At 39.9% G+C, this 19,034-nt stretch overlaps 1 protein-coding gene across 11 annotated transcripts in view; it reads left to right on the top strand.

Moving 5' to 3' along the window:
- Positions 1–19,034, top strand: part of WDR27 (WD repeat domain 27) — a 251,268-nt gene that overhangs the window by 148,187 nt on the left and 84,047 nt on the right. The window contains exon 26 of one of the 11 annotated variants that reach the window (XM_063708006.1): positions 2,953–3,372. The exons of the other annotated variants lie outside the window; for them this stretch is intronic. Coding sequence (XP_063564076.1) covers positions 2,953–3,033 — 81 coding nt within the window. The 3' untranslated portion in view covers positions 3,034–3,372. Of the gene's footprint in view, positions 1–2,952; positions 3,373–19,034 lie in introns of those variants that run through there. 11 annotated transcript variants of the gene reach the window in all.

The following is a 19,034-nucleotide window of genomic DNA, read 5'->3' as shown; positions in this document are numbered from 1 at the left end:
GAGTACTGGAGTTGACAAGCAGGGCCATGAATCGTAGCACATCTGTGATTTGCTTGCAAAGCACCAACAGGGGCAGCTTTGCTCGTATTTTCTTGGTCAGAGGACTTGCCTCTGCTGATGGGTCCCGTCTTCCTGCATTCACCATCAGCCTTTCCCTTAGAGCGTGGTAGGCACTTGTGCCCTACTGCAGCCCCGTCCCACCCAGCCACTGAGTCCTTCCAGCCCCTGAGGCTGAAGGGAGCATGGGCTGGGCATGAACTGGGCATGAACTAGAAGCCGGGCATGACCACACGCTTCTAGCCTCAGCTCTGCCCTTTGCTGCTGGGTTTCTTGAGTTGCCTTATTCCACTTGGTTATTACTTCGTTTCCTCAGGTAATCAGGACTTCTTTGTCAGCCTGTCTGTCCATGCGAAATTGTAGCAGAACTAGAACAATAGCACACTAAAAAAAGTGACTTAAAAGATTACAAAGAATAATTTCATTTTAAAGATCAAAAATCTGCCATTTAGAGAATTTAGGAATTGTAAGATGTCATAGACCTAATTTGTGGCAAACTTTAGAGTAAAATCAGGTCTTCCGCTCTCAGCCAGCATTCTTTCTCTCACTCCATTCTGCCTCTTCAGAACATCTGGAGGGTTCCAGGGCTTTGGAACACAATATATTATGAACATGTGAGCGGTAACGTCCCCATTTGTGGAAATATTTTCAGTTTGTTCTGGGAGAAGAGAACCTTAAGTATCTCCTTAAGCATGTTATGCTCTTCTAGCAGGTTGTAATGTTCACATAAAAATATCAATTTAGCCTTCAAAGCAGACCTTAAAAGAAGGTGTTATCATTCCCTTATGTAGAAAGGAGCCTGAGATTTAAAGCGCTTGAGGTTGACCCCTGGCCACTAAGTTACTAGATGGCAGAGAAGGTTCTGAAGCAGAAATCCTGCATCCAAGACCAGAAATCCTCCTACTATAGAACAGCTGATCTGTGTGTTTTGGCCTTTCCATTTTATGACACTTTTGTGGCACTCCATTTCTAATTTATATTCTAAGATATGTCATAAAGATTCAATGAAAATTTGGCAGAGAATATTTTATATTGCTCTTCTTTTCTAAAGATAAAAATGGTACCACGTCTTCCTCCTGACCTGTGTACTAAACCGGAAAGAACGGCTTGCCCATGGGCAGGGAGACAGTGCAGGGCCGGGCTGGGAGTGAGAGGTCGGCGGCTCCCTAGAGCAGGGGCCACATCGGGACAGCCAGGACTCCGGTGCTGCCTGAAAACATTCCCTGAGCACCCGCAGTCCCTGTGGATGCTGCTGTCCCACAGTGTTCTGGTCTCTCTGATGGCGTCCCCGCCCAGGCCCTCCCCACCTCCCTGCATTCACACACACACACACACACACACACACACACACACACACACACACACACACACACACACACACACACACACACACCGGGCAGGCCCTCCCCAAATAACACAGAGCGCGTGCGAGCAGTGCTTAGCTGCCTTTTAAAACGACATCTGCCGCTGCGGAACTCTCAAGTTCATGCAATGAGGACGTCATGAAGGATGATTATTTTAGCCTCAACTGAGAGAGAGTCTTTTAAAACAGTTAAAAATCCTCAGTTACAGACAACATGCATGAAAATACAATTCATTTTTACATATATGCTAATACAAAATTCCACTAACAATGTTTAAACATTAGATATTAGAAGATAGTGAGGGATAATTATATCACAATAAATTAGGTTCCAGGGAGGCAGTTGATCGATTTAGAGCAAGCGCTTTCTTCAGTGGGACCTGGCATGAATCTTGCCTTTACCTCTTTCTGGCTATATGACCTTGAACAAGTGATTTCACCTCTTTTATTACTAGTTTCATCAGTGAAATATTATTAAATTAATTCAAGAAAGTTTATGAGGGAGTTACTGCAGGGTGTATGGCTGTTAAATAGATATCATTTGTCCAACACAGCTGTATTCCGTGCCCTCTGCGTTCAGCTGTTGCTCTGGGAGTGAGGGCTGCAGCGGGAACAGGCTGAAAGTTCTCGTGGAGCTGGCGTTTCAGTGCGTTTGTGTTTGTGCAGTGGGGGAGATGAACAATAATAACATGAGTGGTCATCTACGTGCTTATTAAAAGGCCGCGGGTTCTATGGCTAAACGGAAGGAAGTGGGGGGCAGCTTGTGCAGGTGGGGACAGCGACTCTGCATGTGTGGTCGGGGTGGGCTGCATGACTGACGGGTGGTGGGACGATGAGAACACAGGCCCGAGCAGGATGGAGCCTGGATGCTTGGGTCAGCAGGACGGACACTGGAGCAGCAAGTGAGAGGAGGAGCTCCTGAGTGACCGGGGGCAGTGGAGCCCAGACCCCTGTTGCCTTTCTTTGTGTGTGGCTTCTCTGCGTGGGACGGAAGCCACGGGAGGGTATCGAGTAGATCACTGAGAAAAATCTGACTTCTAAGACAGGGGTTTGCAGATGGCACTGTTTTTGTAAATAAAGTTTTATCAGTACGCAGGCATTCATGTAAGTGTCGACTGTGACTGCGTTCAGAATAGCAGCAGCGGAGTTGAGTGGTTATGACGCAAGCGACCTGGCCTTCGAAGCCAGAATCGTCTTTACTCTCTGGCTGCTAATAAGACACGTTTTTTCTTTTCTTTTCTTTTTTTTTTTTTTTTGAGGTGGAGTCTCGCTCTTATTGCCCAGGCTGGAGTGCAGTGGCGCAATCTCGGCTCACTCCAACCTCCACCTCCTGGGTTCAAGTGATTCTCCTGCCTCAGCCTCCTGAGCAGCTGGGATTACAGGCACCCACCACCACGGCCAGCTAATTTTTTTGTATTTTTAGTAGAGACAGGGTTTCACCATGTTGGCCAGGCTGGTCTCGAACTCCTGACCTCAGGTAATCCATCCACCTTGGCCTCCTAAAGTACTGGGTCTTCCTCTTGTTTTAACAGAGTCACTCAGGTTGTTGTGTTGAGAAAAAACTAGAGGAAGAGGTTGGACACGGGAGACCAACTAGGAGGTGCCTGGACTAAATCAGGAGAGATAGTGGTAAGTTCTGTGAAAAACGTAACCCAGATAAGGGGGCCCAGTGAGGGTGAGCGTGGGGTCTCTCTGTGTCTAAATTACTTAGCGAAGTGATTGGAGCCTTATGAGTCCCAGTTCATTAGCTGTAGGGGTGGTAGAAATCAGTTTGTTTACTGTAGTAGTTTCATCCAACTGAAGTATGATTTATATTTATAAAGTGGGGACTCATTCACCTTTCCAAAATAGCATGAATGGACATGCCAGCTCAAACGCCTTTGGAATTTTATAGTATTTTTCCTCATTTATTTTTCCTTAGAAGAGTTTATGTTCTTTATTTATTTTAATCTATGCCCACATAAAAATAACTAAAAATGGCCAGGTGTGGTGGCTCACACCTGTAAACCCTCCACTTTGAGAGGCCGAGGCAGGCAGATTGCTTCAGTCCAGGAGTTCAAGACCAGCTTGGGCAACATAGTGAGACCCCGTCTCTACAAAACATACAAAAATTAACCAGGCGTGGTGGCGCATGCCTGTGGTCCCAGCTACTTGGGGTGCTGAGGTGGGAGGATTGCTTGAGCCCAGGAGGTCAAGGCTGCAGTGAGCTGTGATTGAGTCACTGCACTCCAGCCTGGGCAACAGAGAAAGACCCTGTCTCAAAAATAAAATAAGGCCAGGTGTGGTGGCTCACACCTGTAATCCCAGCACTTTGGGAGGCTGAGGTGAGTGGATCACTTGAGGTTAGCAGTTCAAGACCAGCCTGGAAATCATGGTGAAACCCCATCTCTACTAAAAATACAAAAACTAGCCGGAGTATGGTAGCACATGCCTGTAGTCCCAGCTACTCAGGTGGCTGAGGCAGGAGAATTGCTTGAACCCAGGAGGCGGAGGCTGCAGTGAGCCGAGATTGTGCCACTGCACTCCAGCCTGGGTGACAGAGTGATACCCTATCTCAAAATAAATAAATAAATAAATAAATAAATAATATAAAATACAATAAAAATAAAAATAACTCAGAATGACACGCAAGCATTAACTGGATCTGTGGGCCCAGTAGCCTAGACTACCATTTCATGTACTCAGTGGACAGCAGTTCCTGGCCTCATTAACCTTCTTGTTGATGCTAGATGTGTTATTTTAGAAACATACAAAGTAACTGAACACTCTTATAATGATATGTGCAGCTTTTCTGAAAGTTTACTTAAACAAATTCTTTTTAAAGAGCAGTTTTAGGTTCACAGCAAAATTGTGAGGAAAGTATGGAGATTTCCCTTGTGTCTCCTGGCCCCCATCCCTATCTTCCACCAGAGTGGTACGTGTGTTACTGTTACCATTGTTGATGAACCTACATTGACACATCATCATCACCAAAATCCACAGTTTATCAGTGTTCACTCTTGGTGGTGTGCCTTCTATGGGTTCTGACAGGCCTATAATGGCATCATCCACCATGACAGCATCATAGTGTATGTTCTCTTCATACTGTAGTTCCACTGCCTTGAGAATCTGCCTATTCATCCCTCTCTCCTTCCTAACTCCTGGCAACCACTGGTTTCTTTACTGTCTCCATAGTGTTGCCTTTTCCAGGAGATCATAGAGTTGGAATCACACAGCATGCAGCCTATTCAGATTGGCATCTTTCTCTGCATAGCATGTGTTTAAGCTTCCTCTGTGTCTTTTCATGGCTTGCTTGCTCACTTATTTTTAGTGCTGGATCACAGTCCGTCATCTGGATGCACCACAGTTTTATTTATCAGTTCACCTACTGAAGCACGTCTTTGTAGCTTTCATATTTTGCAATTATGAATAAAGCTGCTGTAAACATCCATGTGCAATTTTTGTGTGATGAACAATTTTCAGCTTATTTTGGTAAATACCAAGGAGTACAGTTTCTGAATCATATGGTAAGTGTATGTTTAGTTCTGTGGGAAACTGCCAATTTGTCTTCCAAAAAGGCTGCACCATTTTGCGTTCCCACCAGCAATGAATGGGAGTTCCTGTTGCTCCACATCCTCACCAGCATTTGGTGTTTTCCATGTTCTGGACTTTAGCAATTCTCATAGGTGTGCAAATAATCTCATTGTTGTTTAAATGTGCATTTTCCTGATGATGTGATGTGGAGTGTTTTTATATGCTTATTTGCCATCAGTATGTCCCTCTTTGGTAAGGCATCTGTTGACATCTTTGGCCCAATTTTTTATCGGGTTATTTTCTTTTGTATGTATTAGATAGCAGTTCTTTATCGGATTTGTCTTTTGCATTTATTTTCTCCCAGTTTGTGGCTTATCTTCTGATTCACTTGACATTATCCTTTTCAGAGAAGAAGTTTTTAATTCCAGTGAAGTCCTGATTTTCAGTTATTCTTTCATAGATCATGCTTTTTTTGTTGTATCTAAAAAGTCATTGCCATACCCAAGGTCATCTAGGTTTTCTTCTATGTTATCTTCTAGGAATTATACAGCTTTGCATTTTGCAGTTAGGTTTGTGATCAGTTATGAGTTAACTTTTGTGTGAAGGGTGTAAGGTCTATGTCCAGATTCATTTTTTTTTTGCATATGAATGTCCAGTTGTTCTATAGCACCATTTGTTAAAGACTTTTTTCTTCATTGTATTGTCTTTGCTCCTCTGTCAAAGATCTGTTGGCTGTATTTATGTGGGTCTATTTCTGGGCTCTCTATTCTGTTCCATTGCTCTGTTTGTCTCTTCTTTTTCCCCAACACAGCACTGTCTTGATTACTATAGATTCATAGTAAGTCTTGAAGTAGGGAACTGTTACCCCTTCAACTTTGTTCTTCTCTTTCAATACTGAGTTGGCTCTTCTCAGTATATGAAATATGAAATATTTCTATGTATATATGAAAGGTCTTTTGCTTTTCATACATACAGTGTGATGTTTCAATACATGTATACACTTTATAATGATCAAATCAGGGTAATTCGCATATCAATCACTTCAAACCTTTATTATTTCTTGGTGTTGGTAAAATTCAGAATCCTCTCTTCTAGCTGTTTAAGAAATACAATAGGGAGAAAATCCAAGATGGCCGAATAGGAACAGCTCCGGTCTACAGCTCCCAGCGTGAGCGACGCAGAAGACGGGTGATTTCTGCATTTCCATCTGAGGTACCGGGTTCATCTCACTAGGGAGTGCCAGATAGTGGGCGCAGGTCAGTGGGTGCGCGCACCGTGTGCGAGCCGAAGCAGGGCGAGGCATTGCCTCACCTGGGAAGCGCAAGGGGTCAGGGAGTTCCCTTTCCCAGTCAAAGAAAGGGGTAACGGACGCACCTGGAAAATCGGGTCACTCCTACCCGAATATTGCGCTTTTCAGACCGGCTTAAAAAACGGCGCACCACGAGACTATATCCCACACCTGACTCGGAGGGTCCTACGCCCACGGAGTCTCGCTGATTGCTAGCGCAGCAGTCTGAGATCAAACTGCAAGGCAGCAGCGAGGCTGGGGGAGGGGCGCCCGCCATTGCCCAGGCTTGCTTAGGTAAACAAAGCAGCCGGGAAGCTCGAACTGGGTGGAGCCCACCACAGCTCAAGGAGGCTTGCCTGCCTCTGTAGGCTCCACCTCTGGGGGCAGGGCACAGACAAACAAAAAGACAGCAGTAACCTCTGCAGACTTAAATGTCCCTGTCTGACAGCTTTGAAGAGAGCAGTGGTTCTCCCAGCACGCAGCTGGAGATCTGAGAACGGGCAGACTGCCTCCTCAAGTGGGTGCCTGACCCCTGACCCCCGAGCAGCCTAACTGGGAGGCACCCCCCAGCAGGGGCACACTGACACCTCACACGGCAGGGTATTCCAACAGACCTGCAGCTGAGGGTCCTGTCTGTTAGAAGGAAAACTAACAAACAGAAAGGACATCCACACCGAAAACCCATCTGTACATCACCATCATCAAAGACCAAAAGTAGATAAAACCACAAAGATGGGGAAAAAACAGAACAGAAAAACTGGAAACTCTAAAACGCAGAGCACCTCTCCTCCTCCAAAGGAACGCAGTTCCTCACCAGCAACGGAACAAAGCTGGATGGAGAATGATTTTGACGAGCTGAGAGAAGAAGGCTTCAGACGATCAAATTACTCTGAGCTACGGGAGGACATTCAAACCAAAGGCAAAGAAGTTGAAAACTTTGAAAAAAATTTAGAAGAATGTATAACTAGAATAACCAATACAGAGAAGTGCTTAAAGGAGCTGATGGAGCTGAAAACCAAGGCTCGAGAACTACGTGAAGAATGCAGAAGCCTCAGGAGCCGATGCGATCAACTGGAAGAAAGGGTATCAGCAATGGAAGATGAAATGAATGAAATGAAGCGAGAAGGGAAGTCTAGAGAAAAAAGAATAAAAAGAAATGAGCAAAGCCTCCAAGAAATATGGGACTATGTGAAAAGACCAAATCTACGTCTGATTGGTGTACCGGAAAGTGATGCGGAGAATGGAACCAAGTTGGAAAACACTCTGCAGGATATTATCCAGGAGAACTTCCCCAATCTAGCAAGGCAGGCCAACATTCAGATTCAGGAAATACAGAGAACACCACAAAGATACTCCTCGAGAAGAGCAACTCCAAGACACATAATTGTCAGATTCACCAAAGTTGAAATGAAGGAAAAAATGTTAAGGGCAGCCAGAGAGAAAGGTCGGGTTACCCTCAAAGGGAAGCCCATCAGACTAACAGCGGATTTCTCGGCAGAAACCCTACAAGCCAGAAGAGAGTGGGGGCCAATATTCAACATTCTTAAAGAAAAGAATTTTCAACCCAGAATTTCATATCCAGCCAAACTAAGCTTCATAAGTGAAGGAGGAATAAAATACTTTACAGACAAGCAAATGCTGAGAGATTTTGTCACCACCAGGCCTGCCCTAAAAGAGCTCCTGAAGGAAGCGCTAAACATGGAAAGGAACAACCGGTACCAGCCGCTGCAAAATCATGCCAAAATGTAAAGACCATTGAGACTAGGAAGAAACTGCATCAACTAATGAGCAAAATCACCAGCTAACATCATAATGACAGGATCAAATTCACACATAACAATATTAACTTTAAATGTAAATGGACTAAATTCTCCAATTAAAAGACACAGACTGGCAAGTTGGATAAAGAGTCAAGACCCATCAGTGTGCTGTATTCAGGAAACCCATCTCACGTGCAGAGACACACATAGGCTCAAAATAAAAGGATGGAGGAAGATCTACCAAGCAAATGGAAAACAAAAAAAGGCAGGGGTTGCAATCCTAGTCTCTGATAAAACAGACTTTAAACCAACAAAGATCAAAAGAGACAAAGAAGGCCATTACATAATGGTAAAGGGATCAATTCAACAAGAGGAGCTAACTATCCTAAATATATATGCACCCAATACAGGAGCACCCAGATTCATAAAGCAAGTCCTGAGTGACCTACAAAGAGACTTAGACTCCCACACATTAATAATGGGAGACTTTAACACCCCACTGTCAACATTAGACAGATCAACGAGACAGAAAGTCAACAAGGATACCCAGGAATTGAACTCAGCTCTGCACCAAGCGGACCTAATAGACATCTACAGAACTCTCCACCCCAAATCAACAGAATATACATTTTTTTCAGCACCACACCACACTTATTCCAAAATTGACCACATAGTTGGAAGTAAAGCTCTCCTCAGCAAATGTAAAAGAACAGAAATTATAACAAACTATCTCTCAGACCACAGTGCAATCAAACTAGAACTCAGGATTAAAAATCTCACTCAAAGCCACTCAACTACATGGAAACTGAACAACCTGCTCCTGAATGACTACTGGGTACATAACGAAATGAAGGCAGAAATAAAGATGTTCTTTGAAGCCAACGAGAACAAAGACACAACATACCAGAATCTCTGGGATGCATCCAAAGCAGTGTGTAGAGGGAAATTTATAGCACTAAATGCCCACAAGAGAAAGCAGGAAAGATCCAAAATTGACACCCTAACATCACAATTAAAAGAACTAGAAAAGCAAGAGCAAACACATTCAAAAGCTAGCAGAAGGCAAGAAATAACTAAAATCAGAGCAGAACTGAAGGAAATAGAGACACAAAAAACCCTTCAAAAAATCAATGAATCCAGGAGCTGGTTTTTTGAAAGGATCAACAAAATTGATAGACCGCTAGCAAGACTAATAAAGAAAAAAAGAGAGAAGAATCAAATAGACACAATAAAAAATGATAAAGGGGATATCACCACCGATCCCACAGAAATACAAACTACCATCAGAGAATACTACAAACACCTCTACGCAAATAAACTAGAAAATCTAGAAGAAATGGATACATTCCTTGACACATACACTCTCCCAAGACTAAACCAGGAAGAAGTTGAATCTCTGAATAGACCAATAACAGGAGCTGAAATTGTGGCAATAATCAATAGTTTACCAACCAAAAAGAGTCCAGGACCAGATGGATTCACAGCCGAATTCTACCAGAGGTATAAGGAGGAACTGGTACCATTCCTTCTGAAACTATTCCAATCAATAGAAAAAGAGGGAATCCTCCCTAACTCATTTTATGAGGCCAGCATCATTCTGATACCAAAGCCTGGCAGAGACACAACCAAAAAAGAGAATTTTAGACCAATATCCTTGATGAACATTGATGCAAAAATCCTCAATAAAATACTGGCAAAACGAATCCAGCAGCACATCAAAAAGCTTATCCACCACGATCAAGTGGGCTTCATCCCTGGGATGCAAGGCTGGTTCAATATACGCAAATCAATAAATGTAATCCAGCATATAAACAGAGCCAAAGACAAAAACCACATGATTATCTCAATAGATGCAGAAAAAGCCTTTGACAAAATTCAACAACCCTTCATGCTAAAAACTCTCAATAAATTAGGTATTGATGGGACGTATTTCAAAATAATAAGAGCTATCTATGACAAACCCACAGCCAATATCATACTGAATGGGCAAAAACTGGAAGCATTCCCTTTGAAAACTGGCACAAGACAGGGATGCCCTCTCTCACCGCTCCTATTCAACATAGTGTTGGAAGTTCTGGCCAGGGCAATCAGGCAGGAGAAGGAAATAAAGGGTATTCAATTAGGAAAAGAGGAAGTCAAATTGTCCCTGTTTGCAGACGACATGATTGTTTATCTAGAAAACCCCATTGTCTCAGCCCAAAATCTCCTTAAGCTGATAAGCAACTTCAGCAAAGTCTCAGGATACAAAATCAATGTACAAAAATCACAAGCATTCTTATACACCAACAACAGACAAACAGAGAGCCAAATCATGAGTGAACTCCCATTCACAATTGCTTCAAAGAGAATAAAATACCTAGGAATCCAACTTACAAAGGATGTGAAGGACCTCTTCCAGGAGAACTACAAACCACTGCTCAAGGAAATAAAAGAGGATACAAACAATTGGAAGAACATTCCATGCTCATGGGTAGGAAGAATCAATATCGTGAAAATGGCCATACTGCCCAAGGTCATTTACAGATTCAATGCCATCCCCATCAAGCTACCAATGACTTTCTTCACAGAATTGGAAAAAACTACTTTAAAGTTCATATGGAACCAAAAAAGAGCCCGCATCGCCAAGTCAATCCTAAGCCAAAAGAACAAAGCTGGAGGCATCACACTACCTGACTTCAAACTATACTACAAGGCTACAGTAACCAAAACAGCATGGTACTGGTACCAAAACAGAGATATAGATCAATGGAACAGAACAGAGCCCTCAGAAATAACGCTGCATACCTACAACTATCTGATCTTTGACAAACCTGAGAAAAACATGCAATGGGGAAAGGATTCCCTATTTAATAAATGGTGCTGGGAAAACTGGCTAGCCATATGTAGAAAGCTGAAACTGGATCCCTTCCTTACACCTTATACAAAAATCAATTCAAGATGGATTAAAGATTTAAACGTTAGACCTAAAAGCATAAAAACCCTAGAAGAAAACCTAGGCATTACCATTCAGGACATAGGTGTGGGCAAGGACTTCATGTCCAAAACACCAAAAGCAATGGCAACAAAAGACAAAATTGACAAATGGGATCTAATTAAACTAAAGAGCTTCTGCACAGCAAAAGAAACTACCATCAGAGTGAACAGGCAACCTACAACATGGGAGAAAATTTTCGCAACCTACTCATCTGACAAAGGGCTAATATCCAGAATCTACAATGAACTCAAACAAATTTACAAGAAAAAAACAAACAACCCCATCAAAAAGTGGGCGAAGGACATGAACAGACACTTCACAAAAGAAGACATTTATGCAGCCAAAAAACACATGAAAAAATGCTCATCATCACTGGCCATCAGAGAAATGCAAATCAAAACCACTATGAGATATCATCTCACACCAGTTAGAATGGCAATCATTAAAAAGTCAGGAAACAACAGGTGCTGGAGAGGATGTGGAGAAATAGGAACACTTTTACACTGTTGGTGGGACTGTAAACTAGTTCAACCATTGTGGAAGTCAGTGTGGCGATTCCTCAGGGATCTAGAACTAGAAATACCATTTGACCCAGCCATCCCATTACTGGGTATATACCCAAAGGACTATAAATCATGCTGGTATAAAGACACATGCACACGTATGTTTATTGCGGCATTATTCACAATAGCAAAGACTTGGAACCAACCCAAATGTCCAACAATGATAGACTGGATTAAGAAAATGTGGCACATATACACCATGGAATACTATGCAGCCATAAAAAATGATGAGTTCATGTCCTTTGTAGGGACATGGATGAAACTGGAAACCATCATTCTCAGTAAACTATCGCAAGAACAAAAAACCAAACACCGCATATTCTCACTCATAGGTGGGAATTGAACAATGAGATCACATGGACACAGGAGGGGGAATATCACACTCTGGGGACTGTTGTGGGGTGGGGGGAGGGGGGAGGGATAGCATTGGGAGATATACCTAATGCTAGATGACGAGTTAGTGGGTGCAGCACACCAGAATGGCACATGTATACATATGTAACTAACCTGCACAATGTGCACATGTACCCTAAAACTTAAAGTATAATTAAAAAAAAAAAAAAAAAAAAACAGTAAAAAAAAAAAAAAAAAAAAAGAAAAAAAGAAATACAATAAATTATTGTTTATTATAGTTTTTTTGCCTTTCTATGTAAATTTCAGAATCATTTTGTTGATATACACAAAATAATTAGCTGCACTTTTGATTGGGGTTGCACTGCATGTGTAGATCAAATTGGGAAGAACCGACACCTGGACAGTATTGTCTTCCTATCCATGGACATGGAATAGCTCTCCATTTATTTAGTTCTTCTTTGATATCCTTCATTAGAGTTTTGTCATTTTCCTCATATAGACCTTGTACTTATTTTGATACATTTGTACCTGTTTCATTTTTGGGGTGCTAATGTAAATGATATTGTGTTTTTAATTTCAAATTCCACTTGTTCATTGTTGGTATATAGGAAAGTGATTAACTTTTATGTATTAACCTTGAAAGTGATTAACTTTTGTATATTAACCTTGAATTCTGCAACCCTGCTAAAATCACTGTTTGTTCCAGAAGGTTTTTTTTTTGGTAAATGCTTTCAAATGTTCTATGTAGACAATCATGTCATCTACAAAGTCAGTTTTGTTTCTTGTTTACCAATCTGTATACCTTTTATTTCCTTTTCTTGTCTTATTGGATTAGCTAGAAATTCCAGTATAATGTTGAAAAGCAGTAGTGAAAGGGGATATCCTTGCTTTGTTCCTGATCTTAGTGGGAAAGCTTTAAATTTCTCACCATTAAGTGTGATGTTAGATGTAGGTTTTTGGTAGATATTCTTTATGAAGTTGAAGAAGTTCTCCTCTGTTCTTAGTTTACTGAGAATTTTTATTATGAATGGGTGTGGTATTTTGTCAAATGATTTTCAGTATCTATTGATATTTTTTAGCCTATTGATGGGATAGATTACATTAATTGATTTTTAAATGTTGAATCAGCCTTGCATACCTGGGATAAATCCCACCTGGTCAAGGTGTATAATTTCTTTCATACATTGTTGGATTCAACTTATTAATATTTTATTGAGGATTTTTGCATCTGTGTACATGAGAAATATTAGTCTCTAGTTGTCTTTTTTGTTGTTGTTTTTTACTGTCCTTGGTTTTTTTGTTAGAGTAATGCTGGCCTCATAGAATGAGTTTGGAAGCATTCTTTCTGTTTCTATCCTTTAAAGGAGATTATAGAGAATTGGATTCATTTCTTACTTAAATATCTGGTATAATTCACCAGTGAACCCATCTGGGCCTAGTGATTTCTGTTTTGAGAAGTTATTAATTATTGATTCAATTTTGGATATAGTCTTATTTAGATTATTTCTTCTTGTGTGAGTTTTGGCATATTGTGTCTTTCCAAGAATTGGTCCGTTTTGTGTAGGTTATCATATTTATGGGCATAAAGTTGTTTATAGAATTCTCTTTTTATCTTTTTTATATTATAAGATCTGTACTTGTGGTGTCCCCTCTTTCATTTCTGATATTACTAATTTGTGTCCTGTCCCTTTTTTTCTTGGCTCTCTCCCCACTTTCACTTGTGAGAACATAGTCAAGAGCTAGATTGTAAGTAAAAACTGTCTCTAACAAACTAAGGAGGCCCTGTGAGATCTCACCAGTAGTTTGAGTTTTACATAAGCCAGCGCCCCAGTACAGTTACTGTTGATTAGAAACATGGCCAGACAGCTGGAGATTTTACATAGAAAGTTCTTTCATAAAATTATTCTCATTTTGTGGTAGCTCCTTGACCATTGCATCCATGCTAAGCTTTGCTTGAGCTGTGGAACCCTTCCATGATGGGTTTGAGGGTCTGGGGATAGAAGGGATTTGTGCCTTATTTCTCATCTGGAAACTGGAGAAGAGACAGCCTCAGGTGTGCTCAGTGGCACGAAGAGGGTGGCTTCAGTGGTTTAGAATCTGCGGCCAGGCAAGTCTGAGGAGACTGTGGATACACATCTGCCCTATCCTCAGTGTCCCCATGGCTCTCCCTGAGCTCCTGAGGGCCCAGGAAGACTCAAAAGGGAAGCAGAAGGGAGTGCACGTGGAGGCTGGCAGTGAACCAGCTTCCTGTGGGAGCTGGAGCCCAGGTCCCTGCAGCCCAGCAGAGTGGCTGTCACAGAGCTGCCGTGAACGCTCCTGTACACAGGTTTTGTGTGAACAGAAGTTGTTTTTCCTCTGGGGCAAATTAGGTATGCAGTTGCTGGGTTGCTGGGCAGTTGCTTGTTTCCTTTTATTGGAAACACTGAATTGTGTTCAGAGTGACCATACCCTGTTACATTCCCACCAGCAGTGTGTGTGAGTGACTCATTTCTTCGTGTCCTTGCCAGCATTTGATGTTGTCACTGTTTTCTATTTGAGCCACAGAGATAGGTGTGTCTGATAGATACTGCACTGCGGCTTTGATCTGTGTTTCCTTAATGGCCGGCGAGGCTGAGCATCTTTAATGTGCTTGTTTGTCATCTGTGTAAGCCTCTTGGTGGCTTATAGAATATCTGTTCATATCGCTTACACTTTTTCTTTTTCTCTTCTCTTTTTCTAATTGCATTCTTTGTTGTTTTCCTGTTGAGTTTTGAGAGTCGCGTTATATATATGTATATATAATTACTATGTATCATAAAATTTATATGTATGTGTGCATATATAGAAAGTATATAGATACTAGTGTTTTGTCAGATATCTATCTTGAAAATATTTTCTCCAATTCTGTAACTTGCCTTTTCACCTTTTTATCCTCTTAACAGGGTCTTTCACAGAGCAGAAGTTTTTTATTTTTTGGAGACAGGGTCTCACTCTGTCACCAAGGCTGGAGCGCAGTGGCACAATCTCAGCTCACTGCAGTCTCTGCCTCCCAGACTCAAGTGATCCTCTGACCTTAGCCTCCTGAGTAGCTGGGACTATGGGCACCACCACGCTGCACTAATTTTTGTATTTTTACGTGGAGATGGGGTCTCACTACCTCAGACTCCTGGGCTCAAGTGATCCACCTGCTTTGGCCTCCCAAAGTGCTAGGATTACAGGTGTGAGCCACCAGGCTTGGCTGGATGAGGTATAATTTATCAGCTTTTCCTTTTATAGATTCTTCTTTGGTGCAAAGTGTAAAAACTCTGCCTAACCCTTGATCCCATGGATGTTTTCTTATGTGTTTTTCTAAAAGTTTTATAATTAGTTTTACACCTTTATCAAATATTGATTGGGCATATTTGTGTAGGTCTATTTCTTCATTCTCTATCCTGTTTCATTGCTCTGTGTCTTTGTCTCTTCACCAATACCATACTGTCTTGATTAGTGTGGCTGTAAAGTAAGCTATACTGTGAGATAGAGTAATTCCTCTCATTTTATTCTTGTTTGTCAAGTTTTAGCTATTGTAGGGCTTATGCCATTCCAGATAAATATTAGAATAAGCTTGTCTGTGTCTACAAAAATTCTTTTTGGAATTTTGATAAAAATTGCATTAACCCTATAGATAAATCTAGGGGAGAATTTACATTTTTACTATGTTGAGTCTTCCAGTACATGGAACATGGTTTGTATTTCCATTTATTTTGATATTTGATTTCTTTTGTCAACATTTTGTAATGGTCAGCATGCATATACTATAGACTTTTTAAAAAAGTTATACCTAGGTATATAATTTTCTTTAGAATGAATGTAAATAATACTGTGTTTTAAAAGTTGGTTTCCACATGATCATTTTTAGTATATAGAAATGAGACTGATTTGGGCTGGGTGCAGTGGCACACCTGTAATCCCAGCACTTTGGGAGGCCAAAGCAGGTGGCTCACTTGAGGCCAGGTGTTTGAGACCAGCTCAGCCAACATGGGGAAACCCCAACTCTAATAAAAATACAAAAATTAGCTGGGTGTGGTGGTGCCTGTGGTCCCAGCTACTTGGAAGGCTGAGGTAAGAGGATCGCTTGAACCTGGGAGGTGGAGGTTGCAGTGAGCCAAGATGGCGCCACTACACTCCAGCCTGGGTGACAGAGTGAGACTCCATCTCAAACAAACAAACAAAAAAAAAAAAAAAAAGAAAAAGAAAAAGGAAAAGAAATGAGACTGATTTTATGTGATGATATTATATCTTGCAACTTTGATGAATTTACTTATTAGTTCTAAGAGTTTTTTTTAAAATAAATTTCTTGGGATTTTCTCTGTAAATAAGCATGTCATCTGCAAATAGGGACAGTTTATTTCCTTCCCCAAATCTGTCCTACTCTTGCCTATCTCAGTCGCTATACCTTAGAGCACTATGTGGACTGAGAGTGTGAGAGTAGACGTCTTTTCATTATCCCCAGACTTAGGGGGAGAGCATCCAATCATCACCATTAAGTGTGATGTTAGTTGTGTTTTCTTGATGCTGTTTATCAGGGCAATGTTCCTCTCTTCCTGAATTGCTGAGTTTATCGTAAATATGTGTTGCCTTTTCCAAATACTTTTCTGCAACAATTGTTATATATAATTTTTCTTCTTTAGCTTGTTGATGTGGTCAACTGTGATGTTTTGATATTGTATAATGTAATATGTCAGTATTTGAAATCTGCATGACTCAGTGAACTGATGTTTTCTACATGATTAATGCATGTTGTTACAAAATCATGCATTGGTGAAAATCTGTTCAAAGTGGAAGATACACCAATAGATTTTAATGCTTCAAAATGCAATTTATTGACAAGGTTTCAAGTTTCACAACTCACATAACCTTTAGGAAATATATACTCATCATGTTTTGAAGTAGTATTAAAAAAGAATATTCACAATTATCTGAAATGACTATTAAAAATACTTCTTCCTTTCCCAACCTCATATCTTCAACCCAAACAACAGATTGCAACAGACTAAATGCTGAAAAAATATAAAATCATGTCATTCATCTCACCAAATTTGTTTTTGTTTAGGAAAATATAATTAACTTATAAAATAAGTTATGTTAAAAGGTAATGGATTTATTATTATGAATTTAAATAAATACATATTTTTAAAACTTTTCATTTTCAATTTCTAATTTGCTAAATATTGGTAGAAATGACCCACATGAGTAAAAGCCCTTTGGAATCCTCAATAACTTTTAAGAGTATGAAGGGGGTATTAAGACCAAAATGTTTAAGAACTGTTGTCCTATGATGGGATTATTCTGTCTTTAAATAGTTCCTTGTACTCACTTTGGTAAGACATTGCTCTAGAACTTTGCCTATGTGCTGAGTGTTCAGGTTTATTGGTGTAAAGTTGTTCATTGCATTTTCTTATTTTTTGCTTAACTTTTTAAAAATTTTTGATATCATTTGAAACTTATAGAAAATATATAAAACTAATATGTAAAATACTATATATTTTACCCAGATTAAATAATTATTTTATTTACACATTTCCCATTTTCTTTATTGATTTATTATTTATGCATATTCCTTCCTTCTCATTCTTCTTACATGTAGCTGATTAGCACCTTCACTCTGGTTAGTCCATGCTGAGATGCTCTGTAAGTCTAAAATACATTTGAGATTTTGAAGCCGTAGTACAAAAGATACGTTTTCTCAATAATAACTTTTATCTTGATTATGTATTGAAATATTTTCATGTAATGAATTAACTCAAATATCAAAATTAAATTACTTTATTTAAAATATGGCTACTGGAAAATTTAAGATTATACATATGGCTTGCATAATATTTTTATTACATTGTATATATTATAAATTTAGTTTCCAAACTGCTTGAGAGTTAGTTGAAATATGATTCCCTTTATGCCTAAACACTTTAGTATGCATTCCCTAAGACCTGGGGCATCCCCTTACATAAATAGAGGACAATTACCAGAGTCAGGAAATGTAACATTAATACAAGACTATTATCTATTTATCTACTCTACAGTTCACTTCCAATTTTAACATTTAAAAATGCTTTGTCACCATTTTCCTCTTCAGGATGATGCATTTTATTTAGTTATTTTGTCTTAGTCTCTTGGAATAAATTCTAAGCCTTTCTGTCTTTCTTGACCTTGACATTTTAAAAAAGTACAAGTCAATTCCTTTGTAAAATTTCCTCATTTGACTTTTTTGATATTTTCTTATAATTAGATTTTTTTTTGGTCAGGAATGCCACAAAGTTGTACTTTTATCAGTAGTTAAATGATGTTGGTTTGTGGCAATTACTTTGTTTAATAAGTGGCTAAGATACTGCTTATCAGATTTCCCTATTATAAAGTCAATATTTTTCTTTATAAAATTAATAAGTGGTTTTTGGCTGCATACTTTGATATAAATACCCTATTTATCATTAAACTTTTAACTACCAATTTGATGATTAGTTGATAAAATTCGGCATTTTTGCATATACATTTTTACCTCCTTAAACTCACCTTTAAAAATAAATTATGAGATAGACAGTATAGTGTGAAAGTGTCATCCTCAGGATTTCTGCAAATGTCTAAAATCTATACCCCTTTCCTATGAAAAGTTTGAAGCAGGAGCAGTGGACCTATGTAACAACAGTTTGTCTTCAGAAATCATGAAATTGTTCCCTTAATATAAAATTTTGTTCCCTATTTGTCTAGAGGAGGAGAACACCTAGAAATAGTCATTCATTAAGAAAATAATTAATCTTTATTAAGTGACCATGTGAAGATTTATCATCATTATTTATTACATTAGAATTGTTTAAGTCTCAAGATATTTTGCTTAACTTATGCCTACTTCTTGGATAGAGTATAAAATTCATTAAGTACTTTTTTCTTTTCCTTTTGCCAGATTTGCTTATGGTTGCAACTCGTAGGGGTTACCGGGACCATCAGTCCTTTTGCTGAAAATTTTCTAGTCATCTCTCAGTTAGACCAAGCTTTTCTTCTATTAGATCTCTCAAAAAGAGTTCGTGGTTAGAGAACACCCAAGTTCCTGCAGGTTAAAGCTACTTTTCTATGGCCTCGTGCCTGAAGGCCAGGCTGGCTGGTTCTGCAATTCTCAGCACACGTTTTCCTATTGACATGTCTGACAGTG

Source organism: Gorilla gorilla, chromosome 5 (assembly GCF_029281585.2).
Source record: "Gorilla gorilla gorilla isolate KB3781 chromosome 5, NHGRI_mGorGor1-v2.1_pri, whole genome shotgun sequence".
NCBI lineage: Eukaryota > Metazoa > Chordata > Mammalia > Primates > Hominidae > Gorilla > Gorilla gorilla.
This window is presented reverse-complemented; position numbering and strand designations above follow the sequence as displayed.